Genomic DNA, 14,769 nt, shown 5'->3' on the forward strand with positions numbered 1-14,769 from the left:
AGACAGAAGGCAGGAAATGAACTTGAATTGAACTGAGGGCTTGCAGAGCTCCTACAGGACTTCCCATGGCCATGACCGTGACAGAAGGTAAACTCTGGGGCAGGCTCACAGCAGTGGCTTGGGCTTTTTTTTTTTTTTTTTTAAATAGTCTTTGGCTTTGTTTGTGTTTGAAGATCTACAACAGACATGGTTTTTGGATGGCTTTGTGATATATGCCCTTCACGGCTAGATTTAATAATATCTTAAGTTATAATTAACCTTCAAAAGTCAATCATGAAAGAATAGCTTATACGTCCCTATATTACTAGGAGATCATGTATTTAATATCATAAAATGTTCACTGCCTCTACAGAGTTCATATATGGGGCACAAGCAACAGATAAGCAAACACCGTACCAAGGTTGTCTGGAAAGCTAGTCTATGTATTGGGCTTCCTGACAATAAAAGGTTTGGAAATCTTTCAATTACTTGATTGAATCTGAAAAACCTGTCAACAATAAATAATTACCAAAAAATTAAGTAGCTCTTTACTGTGGAAACTTTATCCTTGTTTTACCAATTACCTTCTGATTTTTGTTCATATTTACGGGATAGAAATGTTTCCAAATGGGAGCTGAGGACAAGTGCTAACAAGTATTGAATAAGTTGTCAGATGAAGGCCAAGGGCTCCGGCAGGAAGGGAGAATGAGGACCAGCCTGGGACTGACACCAGTTTCTGACGTGGTTTCACTTTCTCCCCTCTGCATTAGGGGCTTTCCTGTTCTTTTTTTGTTTCTATGTTTTACTCCATACAATTTCCTGTGCAAAAGTTCCCTTCATAACATCTATTTCTGATGGAAGATCAGTCACTGGCTTGAATTATGTGTTCAGTAGTGGGTTCTTTATGACCTTCGCAGTTGTACGGACTGATTGGCAGCTATTATCACAAACAGAAAAAGTCAGTAACAAACCTCTGAATTAGAGGCTGAATTTTACAGGTATTCAAGGGATGGGGAAGATCTATGAAACCTACCTTTATTTACCCTACAGAAATAAGCAAACGGACAGCTGTGTACTGAATAGCTACTCCCCAGTGGTTAAACTAACACCTCCACCAAATACCTGGGTCTGTTTCTGAATTCTCAACTCTGTGCCAGTAGACTGATCGGTCTACCATACTGTTTTAATTACGACAAGTTTGTAGCACATTTTGTGATCTGACAAGGCAAGTCTTGTTTTGGTTCTGAATGTTTCAAAGCATTCACAGTTTATTTTGTAAGATAGACTTTGCATTTTTCATTGGTAACGGGGGCTGCATTAATGCATTAACCAATAATGAGTGTAAGTTCTAGGGAAACTTACAAAGGAAATAGTAACTTTATTTAAAAAAATCATTATGATCTTTGGCATATGGGTTTGACTGGGATGTTCATATGATTAAGATTAAAAAATATTATATTATTTTTATAAGAGGGCGAAAGGAAACTTCTATCAAACATCACTATGCAATATTTTAGAATGTATTAAGACTACTTATGCATGTACTTATAATACATAATTTATCTATAAAATCCAATGTTGAACTGAGTCTCTAAAATTAATTCCTTCTCTAACACTGTATAAATCTACGAAAGCTTTGATCAGCACAAACATATTTTAGAGGCTAGAGATAAAAACAACTAAAAACAAGGAAAAATTCCAAAGTTTCAAACCAGAACCACCTCTACTCTTTCCAGAGAAGAAATCAACTGCACTCAGCGCATGCAACTTGACAAATACTGCTTATTTCTAAGATGAGGTAATTTAAAGCCACTAAGATTGGTAACAGTTGTCATGAGCAGTAGATTGGCTCAGTGAAGCAGTAAGGAAGCATTCAAATTATTAAAAAAAAAAAAAAGCAAATTTGGAGAAATCAATTTGATGGAAAATGAACACTAGAAAAGACTATCACGATTTAATTAAAAAAAAACTGATTTTTTGGTGAAATGGGAAAATCACTGACGTCAATTAGATACTTCCGGTGATAGACATTGTTCTCATCTTCCTTCCTATACGCAATTCAAAGATCACTTTATTCATGAAACTTCATTTCTTATGTTAAGGGTTCAACTCACAATCAGTTAAATTTTAGAAATACTTTTAAAAATGTATCACTTAAGCTTACCCTTAAGTTGTTTTTCTCCCAAGACACTAGATGGCAGTGGTTAGTAAACGAATTTAGATCTATGCACGTGGGCGTGACCACCTGGCCCCAAATCCACGTGGAATTTTAAAGACAGAACTAACTCTGCAGGATTCTTTTTAGACTTTTTTAAAAAAAGTTTGTTTGTTTCTTCTTCTTCTGAGAGAGAGAGACAGAGAGAGAGAGAGAGAGAGAGAGAGACAGAGAGAGACAGAGAGAGAGAATGGGAGGGGCAGAGAGAGAGAATCCCAAAGCCTGACGCAGAGCTTAAACTCACCCCAAACCAAGAGTCAGACATGTAACCAACTGAGCACCCGGCACCCCCCACCCTGCAGGAGTCTTAAAATTAACCTACTGAAGTTCACTGTGCAGTTGAAGAAAGTCACACGATTCCTTTAAACTACCTGCTATAAACTGATTTCTAACACCAATATATGAAAAGCCAGGTACGAATGTACTATATGAATTAAAAATTTAGGAGTTCGAAAGGTTTTACGCTTTTCCAAACAACTCTTATTGATAACACAAGAAAAAACTGTAATGATAATATTATAAAGGATGTAATGTATCAGAGTAAAAGACCAGGTATGGAAGAGAAAAATGGTAAAAACAGTAAAAGTTTAATTAAGCAAAATCCTATCACAGGAAGACTAGTTTTGTTTCCAACAAGTATTTCAACAGCACCTTGTACACATCGATGTCAGCCCCTGGTAAGGCTCAGGACATATAAATACACTCCTTCGTGCCCTAACTCTGGACCTGTTGCAAACTGCTCCTTCTACCTAAGAAAGTCCTTTATTTCCCGTCTTATCTACTAAGTGCAAGGTCTTCCCGGCCCCGCTGACACAGAGCTAATCATCGAGTTGTTTTTAAAGTGATCCCCCCCCAAGGCCCCCTCAAATTCGGCATCCCAGAACACCTGGGGTTTCCCTCCGTTTGCACTCAAGACCAGATGTTATAATCAACTGTGGATTTCTCGATTTCCCCTACATTCTTTGATGACAGGAATGTTTTGTTTGGCTTTGTTTTGTTTCTTATAATCTTCGTATGCTCATCGATTTAGCATAGATTTTTGGCACATGAAAAGTATTTTAAGTGGTTTGTTGAATGAATCGCATCCATGACATAACATTTAACCAACGGAAGTTAGATTAAGCTTCAGGAAGTTTAAGACTCTTGTCAAAGTCACAAAGTGGTGAACTGGAACTCACGGGGGCCAACTCCAGAACCATGATTCTTTGGGAAGCCGTCCTTCTTCCCAGCTCTGAAACAGCGTGCACAGCACGGGACCCGTCTTTCCCGAAGGGCTGGCGGGGGTGCGGGGGGAACTGAACGAGAAGAGCACCGGGGGTGGGGTGTTGAACGAGGGGGCCCCTTCCGGCTCACCACTGCTCTCGGGGACAGCAAACTGCCCAAACAAGGTTGGTACTCAACAGCCTGCTGAATACATGTCCTACTCAAACAAGAGCCTGCTGAAGACACGTCCTACTGGCTTTTAGAAGAGCTTTATTTTAATACCGTTTTCAGTTTCTTCCATTTACTGGTCTATTAGGTTTTCCATTTGCATTAAACGGGACAATTTATATTTTCCTCAAAAACTGACCATTTTTTTCCCCTACATTTTCACATTTATTAGTACAAGTATCCTCTCATAATTTATCATTTTCATCCTGTTTTATTTTCTGAATTATTAAACATAAATAACTGTGTCTTCTCTTTTTGTTAATTAGGTCAGTAAATACCTGATATCTGTACAAAGTCTTTAGATTCCCTTGTTCATATGGATTTTCTCTTTCTAAACCCATAGGTTAAAAAGGCACATCCCAAGGGGGCAGATACTTTAACTTATGACTGTGTCTCTAGTACCTGAGATTACTACCACGTAATCGTACCCAATAAAAATGTGTTGAATTCATGAATTAACTTATTTTGTCCCTTATTTATTAATGCTCAAAAATGCATACAAGGTGCTTCAAGGATCTGCACTATCCACTGTGGACAGCCTTGCCCAGGGTTGTAGCAATACGCCGATTCATTTTTGTAAACCTAATTGTCTGAATATCCCAGTAACTATACTCGTTTTTTTCTCCCAAGAAGTGACATTGCACATTAATTTTGTTTAATTTCCTTGTTTTTAGCCATTATGGGGATCTGAACTCTTCAATGGGGGCTAAACACATCAAAGTAGGATCTAACCCAAAGAGGAAAGGGAAACCCATGTTGGTAAATCCTAAAATAATATATATATATACACTTTTTGGATAAACCTACTTGCAGATACTACTAACATTCTCCAAATTGTATTTTTTGTTTGTCAATCACTAAAACACTATTGTATATTTCTGTCCTTTTGGGGGTTTTTTTGGTGTGACTGTTTTGCTTCACAAATTTTAACGCATCAACACTTATTGGGTAAACTAAGTAACAGGTCTCCCCTCGTTGCAGACTAAACCCTTCATAAATGCCAAGTGATCTCCTGTTCCAATTTAATGCTTTTATTCCCCAAACTCATCTTCGTCACTGATCCTGTGGTACTTTCTCTCCTTTTGTTTTCATTGTTCTGGAATAGGTCTGCTTCACCTAAAATTCTCTTTTTATTTTCAATCATTCGTAAGTCCTTTTCTATATGTGCCTCTATAAAACAGAAGACAGTTGTGAGTTTTTTAAACCTAACTTACAATTTTTTTCTTTCAGTAACTGGGTCTATCCTACTTGTAATTTTGTTGTGACATATTTTGGTAGAGAGTTCCACAATCTATTTTATGTTTTACTTTTAGTGTTTTAACACTATTTCGTTTGTTTTCTATCTTTTCCTGAACTTTCCATGTTTTCTTTAAATTTTTTCTCTCCAACAATATTAATGTGGGTTTTTAATTCTACTAGGGGAACTTCTGACATACATAAATTTTATTTAAGTTATATTTATCAATGCATCAATTTCAGAAATTAATTACTTAATTTCTGCTGGTTCTTATTTATAAAAAAAGAAAACAATACTTTTATAAGTATAAGCATTTTATAATTCTCCCTGTGTCCATCTTAATCCTTGGAATTTTTGATACAGACTAAAAATTTTATCTCAGTCTGTTTGGGCTACCTTATTATAATTTTTTCACTACAGCATATACATTTTGTTATATATGTGAGTTATTTAAGTAAGGCTTTATAACTATGATTCAAAATCCTGAGGCAACTTAAAAAAGATTTACAAGGGGAGCCTGGGTGGCTCAGTCGGTTAAGCGTCCAACTTCAGCTCAGGTCATGATCTCGCAGTTTGTGAGTTCGAGCCCCGCATCGGGCTCTGTGCTGACAGCTCAGAGCCCGGAGCCTGCTTCGGATTCTGTGTCTCCCTCTCTCTCTGCCCCTCCCCTGCTCACGCTCTGTCTTAAAAATAAATAAACCATTAAAAAACATATGTAAAATAAAATAAAAAAGATTTACAAATACCTATAACATGCCCCTTTTTACAAAGGAAGGAATAGAAGAAAATACATGTGTATCTGCTCACCCCGGCCAAAAAAAAAAAAAAAAGCTTTATTTTATTAATATGGTTGGCTTACATTTTAGAAGTATGTCAACATCTGTTCAAGCAATAGGGCAGATTAGATAATTTGATACTCCTGAAAAAATCAATTTAAAAAAATTTTAAAGGCTGGATAAAGTACATTTTCAATCCTTTCTAATGCATTGCTGGGCTGAGAAGAATGGACAGAATGCACAGGAATCTAAAAAGAAGTCAATAACGGAACTTGCGAGGCAAGCAAATCCCAAGTTGGATTTTTCTAGAGAGCGAGCAAAGCCTGGATGTACTGACCCTCCCTCAGGAAAGCACCTTGGGAGACAAGACCTGCTGGAGGCCAGGACCGGAACAGGCTGGTGCCTCATCGAAGCTGGCGGTTACGGTCAATATAGCTACAGGTGCAAGGAGATTACTAGGACACCAGATTGTCTTGAATTTACTGCTGGAGGGAAAATGAAAATCTCTTCTGAGAAATCATAACTGTGCATCACGTGGCTGTGAGGCTAGAATCCATACTACTCTGTAGTCTGAAAAAAAATCTCATGAGATAATTTAAAGTTGTGCTGGATTGGTATTGCCTTAGGTGACCGGCCAAAACGAATACATATCCCGTCTCCAGGAAAAGAACTTCAACACAACCCTCAAGAACACCCATTTTAAAAGGCCCGAGGAAGAGTATGATTCACGGTCAAAACATCAAATAAAATGAGACACACAAGCAAATAAGCCACCAGCTGTTGACAGGTGGGTGAAACAAAAGCCAAGAAATGTAAATGCTGGGTGAATAAAAAACAATATAAAAGAGGTTTAGTTAATATATCCCAAGAAATAAAAGATAAACTTGAAAAAATATCCAGGGGATAAAAAACTATATTGAAGAACTGAGAGAAAATCCAAAAGAACCCGAAAACAACTATGTTAAAGTCAATATACGGAGAGAGAATTTTTATTAATCTGAATTCTCTATCCAGCAAAGATGCGTTTCAAGGAAGTGTTGAAATAAAGACCTAGTCCAACAAAAACTGAGAGACTCCCACCAGGATACCGTCACTAAGGGAAATTCTACAGGGTAGAAGAGACCCGAACACAGACTTGAACGCACAGAAAGAAAAATGTGGCCGACCAAACACAGTAGTACCCCTAGGTCTCTGCCTTCACGAAGCGTACATTCTAGAGAGAGCCGGATGAACCAATCGTCCCACAAAGCACAAATGTACACTCACAGCTAAGTTCTACGAAGGAGAAGCATGCGATACTAAGAAGGCTCGACAGAGTGAGATCTGACTCGGGAAGGTCAGAATTAGCCACATCTTGGCCACGTTCTCTGCTGTTCCCAGGCCACACGTGGACCAAGGACGCGGTGACCGCAGAGAGAACCATGCCGAGTACCATTAGCTGACCTCAGGAATTCAGGAATGTAGAATAAAGAGCCGACTAGAGCCTGGATGGACAGACTATCATCCCCTCAATTAAGTTACAGAAGTAAAAGAATTTAGAAGCGATACACATAGAATACGCTTTAGATGTTGTGGACACAGAAGGTTTTTCTAAGTCACATATTCCAGGAAGCTACTTCACGGAGGTCAATGGACAAACAAGCGTGCAAAAATAAAGCCAAACCTGCAGCCAAGTGACCAAGAGTCTGGGATCTGGGAATCTAAACCCAGGCTCTCCAGTCAAGCACTTCTTGAGGCTCTCACCGCCTGCAGACCCCTGGCCTCTTGTGGCCTGCCCTTTCTGACCTCTGAAACCGCTCTTCCCCCACTACCCCCTCCAATTCTCGTTCACACACAGCAGAAGAGGGTCATCCCATGGGGCCCTCAGCGCCCGGGTTCACTCACTTCCTCTCGTGTCAACAGTTAGAAATGCTGAGTCCAGCATCCAGGTTTCATCAGAGAACCGGATCGGTCCAAGTTTGGGTCACAAACAGCTGTGACTGAAGGAAAAGGGTCACACGGCAGGTACTCAGCTGCCAAGGCCAAGCCCTGTGAGCTGTCTGCAGATCCCAGGGGCGTCATAATGAGACTTGCACTCTCCTGATCGCACCGAGCTCACATACACACCGGCACGTTTTAAATACAATTGCAAATGATATACTAGGTTTTGTTTTTTTTTAAAGGGATTCTTAATTTTTAAATAAAAGTCCCAAAATTTTAGAAATAAATTTTTAGAATGAGCAGGGAAGAATGAGACCTCTTTGTTATTTTAGTAGCTTAGCCATTTAAAACTGCTGCCAGTGTCTGAAGTATCAAAGTTTTTGGAAGCAGGAGTGGTATCTGAATAACTCAACTTAATGGAACTCTTGTCTCTGTACATGGAAGGCACTAGGAGAGATGCTGGGTGAATGCAAAGATTAGTAAGAAAAGGTCCTTGCCCCAGAGAGCTTTTCATCCTGTAACGTAAATTTTTACGATGCAAGGGGAGGGAACAAAAAGGATCAACGATGGGTTCAGTGAATCAGCCGGGAAACATTTCTGTGCAACGACTTTTCATCCTTTGCATTACTGTATTATTTACGAGCACCATTAAACGTCTCGGAATATTTGCGTCTCTATTCCTATTACCATTTTATAAACCATAAATAGCACACATTTTGATTACTCACGAATACAAGCATCACAGTGCAAAAAGAAACCCCAAATCTCCAAGAGCAATGCCTAACACATAAGAAATACGTAGTGAAATTTTTCCAAATGTATTTATAAATGCTTTCTATACAGTTAAGCTATGAACGTAATTCTTATTGGCTCAGAATATTCTTTTAAGATGTTACGTGTGTGGTTTTAACGTCACAACAAAAATCAAATGCCAGTAAGCTGAACATCTTGAACTGCTTATGCACGCTGCATTTGACCATGGGCTGTGCTCTGAGTAAGCTGCAACAGAAACAGAGGCTCCAGCCTGTGGCACGCAACACGAAGACAGGCGCACCACGGAACAGGGTGAGCTACGGCCACCGCGGCTCGGGGGTCTCCGCGGAGTAACGCCGTCCCCGCACTGTTTCAGTGGCCTTCGGGAAGTCCAAAAAACTCACCTAAAAAACGCTCCACTTTCGTCCTTGCTTTATTCTACTGCAGGCAGCGTGCTGAAAAGGGCATACGCCGTCCCTGACACCCCAGCCCACAGTGCCGAAGCATCTTCTGTACAGAACGGTCTAGAGGCGCCATTCATAAGACAGGCCAAAACCAAAACAGTAAGTGAACTGTGAGCTTTCATGCCCAAACGTTGCCACGCTGGTGAGATTTTCACCTGGCAACAACCGTAGACAGAAACGAAATACAAAGTGAGTTTGAAGTACTTAATTGCCACGTGTCTGTGGTTTGTAGCCCAGCTGACCTTTTTTAAAGAGCTTATGACACGTTCTTATCTAGAGCACCAGAATCTAAATTCAGATACTTACGTTATTGCACTCTCCAAGGAAATACAGTGCAAATCCATCAGCTTTTGTGGCTGCCAAAGTAATAAAAAAGGAAGAAACTAATCTCAATGGAAGAACAGACCACGTATGAATTCTTTAAGGTGAGACCTCAGAGAGGAATCTTGTGAAAGGGCTTGTTAACATAATTAACGGTCATGCAGCGAATCGAGCCAACCAATTTATGGCTTTATTCAATGACATAGAACATTTTCATTCATTATTTATCAGCTATTGCAAACTTTAAGACGTGACATCCTCACATGCACACAGCAGCCAATGCACTACGCAATATGTTTGTGAAACTTTAAATGTTACAACTATTGGAAAATATGTTTCGTTTAAGAACGGGATTTAATTGTTAAAGTACTAAAAAATACCAGACACAATATTCATAATAATGAGTAATCAAGGCAAGCATCACCCAAAGAGGATGATGCACGTATCCATGCAGCCTCACGAAGAGAACACGGCTTAACTCTCCTAACACTGCTTCAGGGCCATGTGAAGGCAGTTCCCACGGCAGGTAACCGATATTACTCCCGAGGAGGATCGCTTGCCTATAGACTCACGGTTCACTCCTTTTCACTCATGTGGCCTTGGGTCAAATATTTGGCCTGCCTTGGCCACAGCTTCCCCATCAGAAAACAGGTGATCAAGGTACGTACATCTGCCATCTGCCCCAATAAATTTAAAATGCTTTGTGTTGCTTAAAAATTAAGGGTTTCCTTCGTAAAGATGTGACTTAATTCAACAAAACTACACGTTCCAAAGAAACTAGGCTTTATTTAGAAAGCATAGTATATTCCATTTATACATCTGGCAGATACTTTTTTGAGACTGGGTAAGTTAGGAAGTTTTAGGTTTGACTCATTCTGGTCGTTTCAGAATAGAGTATTTTCACTTCAAACTTAGCCCCGAGAATAGAAGCAAATAAATGACTTGCATTTGCCTTGTAGTAAGTATATTACTCTTTCCATTTTCTGCAACAGAATAAAAGACACTTTGGTTCAAAAGTTCTACCAGAAGGAATATAAAACATTTCTTACCTATTTTAATGATGCTGCTCAATTCATAAAGGAGTAACTGATTGTCTCCTCCTGTATCTAATCGCTGTTCGATGTAGCTGTTTAATTCATACACAACTCCCTGCATATTCGTATCTTGGTACTTTTAATAAAAAAAAAAAAAAAGAAGAAAGAAAGAAAGAAAAAGAAAGGGCATAATTAAATACAATAAGATAAAAATTCCTTAATTTATAAAACATTTTATTAATTATATAACTTTGTGTGTGTGTGTGTGTGTGCGTGTGTATGTATAATTTTATGCTTTTACACATTATGCTTTTAAAGAACATTTATTTAAATATAATCTACTAAAAAACTGATTGCAAATTAAATTGCTGTGACATAGAATTATTTACAGGGGTGCCTGGGTGGCTCAGTCAGTTAGGCCTCCGACTTCGGCTCAGGTCATGATCTCACAGCGTGTGAGTTCAAGCCTTGCATCTGTCTCTGTGCTGACAGCTCAGAGCCTGGAGCCTGTTTCAGACTCTGTCTCCCTCTCTCTCTGCCCCTCCCCTGCTCACGCTCTGTCTCTCTCTCTCAAAAACAAATAATAAATAAAAACTTAAAAAATTATCGGAGCCCCTGGGTGGCTCAGTCGGTTGAGTGTCCGACTTCAGCTCAGGTCACGATCGCACGGTTTGTTGAGTTCGAGCCCCACATTGGGGCTCAGTTGACAGTTCAGAGCCCGGAGCCTGCGTTGGATTCTGTGTCTCCTTCTCTCTCTGCCCCTCCCCCACTTGTGCTCTGTCTCTCTCTGTCTCTCAAAAATAAATGAAGGTAAAAAAAAAAGAATTATTTATAGGCGCCATGTATATTTCTATTAAAATATCAAGTGTTACAAATTACAGCTTTATTTCTGAAGTTGTACATAGCTATTCGGTAAAAGTAGCATAAAAGTTTGCCAAAAGTGTGCTGCACCGGGTAAAACGAAGGTTATTATTCTCCAGCCACCTGCCACGATGGGGCCACTGCCCTGGTCCGATCCAAACTCTACCCCCAGCTCAGGAGGGAGCAGCTCTCATGGCCACCCCGTGGCAGGACCAGCTAGCTGCCCCCGGAAGCCCAAAGCTCTGGGCTGCAGGGACACCGGCAGTAGAGGGGTTTGGGGAAAAGGCGGATGCTAGATCTTAGCTACTCCAGCACAAGCTACCGCTGTGACTTCTCTCCAAGGACCCAAAGGCTGTCTTCTAACGAGCTTCCTCACCACTAAGCTTGCCGCCCTAAGCCTGTTCTCCAAACAACGACCATGGTAAGTTCTATAAGCAAAATAAAATTCTGTCACATCCTGGCTTAAAGTCCTTCCCACTGCACTTAGAGTAGCAGACTCCCCACGGGGTGGCCTCTCACATTCTACAAAATGTGGTCACTGTCTGCCTACGACACCGTCTCAAGCCCCCTTTCTCTTTCTTAACCACGCAGATATCTTTCACTCCTAAAGGTCGATTACTCGCCATTCCTCTTCTTCCTTAAATTCCAGCGTAAGTGTCGTATCAGTGTCGGGTGTCCGATATCATGATTTGGCAACTCCGTGCATCACCCAGGGCTCATCACAAGTGCACCCTTTAATCCCCATCACCTATTTCCCCCATGGTCCACCTCCCTCCGCTCTGGTAGCCATCAGTGTGTTCTCTATAGCGAAGAGTCTGTTTCTTGGTTTGTCCTTCTTCCTCTTTTTTAACCCCCCCCCTTTGTTTTCCATTTGTTTCGTTTCTTAAATTCCACATGAGTGAAGTCATATGCTCCTTGTCTTTTGCTGACTGAGCTCAGCATGACGTTCTCTAGCTCCATCCACGGCGTTGCAAAGCACTGTTCTCAACGAATGGCTGGGGAATGAAGGGATGTGGATAAACAGACGAAAGAATGGATGAATCAGTTCCTCAGTCATTCTGCCAACAGGTACCGGTGATCCTGGCCATCTATCACACACCCTCCCCTGCACAGAAGAGATCCCAGGGCATTCACACCACAACGTGCACTCAACGGAGATGCTGGGTTCCACGGGCTTGTGCTGGCTTGGGAGTACGTTCCAAAAGTGGCCAACGCTTTTTCAAATACAACTGAAACACCAGACCTTCCTGCTATCTCTTCCAGTCTGAGCAAGACTGGGCTGCTAGAGTGGATTTCTTCTAGAAGAATCCCCGAGCTGCATTATCACAGACGATCCCTGCACCGAGGCTGTGCGAAATACGTCCCGGAGGGTGCACTGGCACGTGTGCACAGGTGTGTGCTGTGGGCCAGGAAGGCCCATCCAAGGGGGTTTCTCAACGCACGGCGGGGGGCGGGGGTGGGGCTTGGCGCGGCAGGGCCATGTGGCTACGACAACACTCAGAGACGAAGCCGGGGTGGCTCGCATCCTGGACGGACCTGAAGCCGCCGTCGGAATGACCCGGCCAGGCGGCTGCCTGATCCCAGTGTCCCCGGAGCTGGGAGAGACAGGGTGGCCTGCTATCTTCTCATCCGTGTCCCCGGGAAAAGTTCCGGGTTTCAGCGGACACAAGTTTGACTTGATTCTCCGCGGCAAGTCACGGTGCCTGGACGAATTCCAGGCTGGAGCCAATTCACAGGCCCAGGATCCTCTGAGTGAAGGAGGGGCAGGGGGACGTCAGGGCAGCCAGGGGGCCGTAGTTCAGGTGCGTCTCAAACGCGAGCCCCAGCCGGCGTGCCGACCCCTGTGGTGACTGCAGTCCGGAACACACGTGTGCCACAGGCGTCCCCAGAGGCTGACAGAATCCCACCCTGACGATCGTCGCCGAAAAGGCTTGAAGACGCAAGACCCACAGAAGTCTGGAGCGACAGCTTCCCCGGGAGCGAGAACGACAGAGAGGAACTAGCGCGCGGGACCCCAGGGCATCAGAACGGAAGCCCGCCGGCACGCCTTCCTTCTAGGCTTCAACACCAGCCGCAAGACTGCCGGCCGCTCCTCCGAGACCCTCACCTAGTGCTGCCACTCCCGTGTCTGCCCCCGGATCGGGCTCTCCGGGAGGTGCGTTCTCTGCTCCGGCCTCTGCCGGGCCTCCTACCTGGGGTCCGCCTCCCCCCCTTTAACCCGGGCACCCTGTCGGCTTGGCTGCACGCGGCCGCACGCAGACCACAGGCCTCCCGACCGGGTGCTGTGGCTCCGTACTGCGCCCACCGAATCAGTCCTAACTTCCCAGTTGCGGTCCGGCTGCAGATACTGCCCAGGTCCTCTGCTCGGGTAGACAGCCCTGTGTGGGGGCAAAGCCGGCAGAAAAAAATCAAGAGCGCTCCGAAAGCCCGATGCCCCCAAAGCGTGGCAGGGCCGTCTGGGGTCGCAAAAGCCTATGCTGTTCCCTCACCATCTGCAAACAGCATCCTAACTCGACTGCTGCCAGTTTTGAGGAACTCCAGAGAAAAGATTCCGTCCCAACATACTCTCTCTCCCTTCCTCACCAGTAATTAGAAACATTTGTTGTACATTTTTTCCCCCCAAAGTCCTGGGAAAGAGCTTATCGGAGACTGAGGCTAACCCAAAGGAGAGCGAGGCGAAGAGACACGGATTAAGTCACGAGGACAGCGTCTGAATCCCTAGATCGGGACACACAGAGACCCTCCCGCCTAAAAACCTCACGCTAGACACACAGTGTTCGCGAACCGATTCGTTCTTTGAACACTTTCTCTCTCTTCTGGGGAGGGAAACTGTAGCTGGTCTCAAGCTGGGTTCTCAGTCACCCGACAGAGGAGTCCCTAGAAACATGATACATGGGCAGAGCCCTTGCTCTGACCACGCACCTCGGAGAGCACAGCCGTGGCCAAGGCCTGGGTGTGGGGCAGAGAGGAACGAACAGCTGTTCCCCACCTCTTCTGGGCCGGACGCGGTGTCACCCATGGGAACAAGGAGGCGATCCACAACACGGGCAGCTTGTCGCGGGCTTTCCTTCCGCCGTGCCTCCGAGCTTTCGTCTTCCCAGTTGCGAAACAAGGAGGTTAAAGCGCACTGCCTTTAAAATACTTTTCAACACGCGCTGTGATGATCTGTGCCCTAGGATTTTAATTTCGTTCTTCGACTTCAAATTCTAATCGTTAACCTGGCGGATGGGTGAGTGCACCCCGCTTCCTTTGATTCCTAGTGACACGATTGCATCATAAGAGCAAAATGTCCTCTTATGGCTACTCGTGCATAGTAATGTCCTATCAACTCTCCAATATTAAAGCCCTATCGACACAGCAAAGATGATTCACAAGAGCCAAGTGGTCTGTCAGTAGATGAATGAATCAAGAAAATGCCACACACACACCACGTATGTATACAAACTAGAGGAGATATAATATCAGAATATTATTCAGTCCATGGGGCGCCTGGGTGGCTCAGTCACAGTTACATGTCCGACTTCGGCTCAGGTCATGATCTCACGGCTCGTGACTCTGAGCCCCGTGTCAGGCTCTGTGCTGACAGCTCGGAGCCTGGAGCTGCTTCAGAATCTGTGTTTCCCTCTCTCTCTGCCCCTCCCCCCTGCTCATGCTCTGTGTCTCTCTCTCTCAAAAATAAACATGAAACAGAAGTTCAGTCCTAAAAAAGGAGGAAATCCTGCTAATTTGTAGTAACACAGATGAATCTAGAGGGCATTCTGCTAATTAAAATAGACAC

General features: G+C 43.2%; 1 protein-coding gene across 6 annotated transcripts in view; it reads right to left on the minus strand.

The window, feature by feature from the left end:
• The window catches only part of PDE10A (phosphodiesterase 10A), a 605,914-nt gene that overhangs the window by 86,458 nt on the left and 504,687 nt on the right, over positions 1–14,769 (minus strand). For all 6 annotated transcript variants that reach the window (XM_078447559.2, XM_078447557.2, XM_078447556.2 and 3 more), the window contains 2 exons: positions 10,146–10,266; positions 9,082–9,131 (listed from right to left, as the gene is read on the minus strand). In XM_078447559.2, the coding sequence (XP_078303685.1) occupies positions 9,082–9,131; positions 10,146–10,266 (171 nt within the window). The remainder of the gene's footprint in view (positions 1–9,081; positions 9,132–10,145; positions 10,267–14,769) is intronic.

Source organism: Panthera onca, chromosome B2 (assembly GCF_046562875.1).
Source record: "Panthera onca isolate mPanOnc1 chromosome B2, mPanOnc1 haplotype 2, whole genome shotgun sequence".
NCBI classification, from domain to species: Eukaryota; Metazoa; Chordata; class Mammalia; order Carnivora; family Felidae; genus Panthera; species Panthera onca.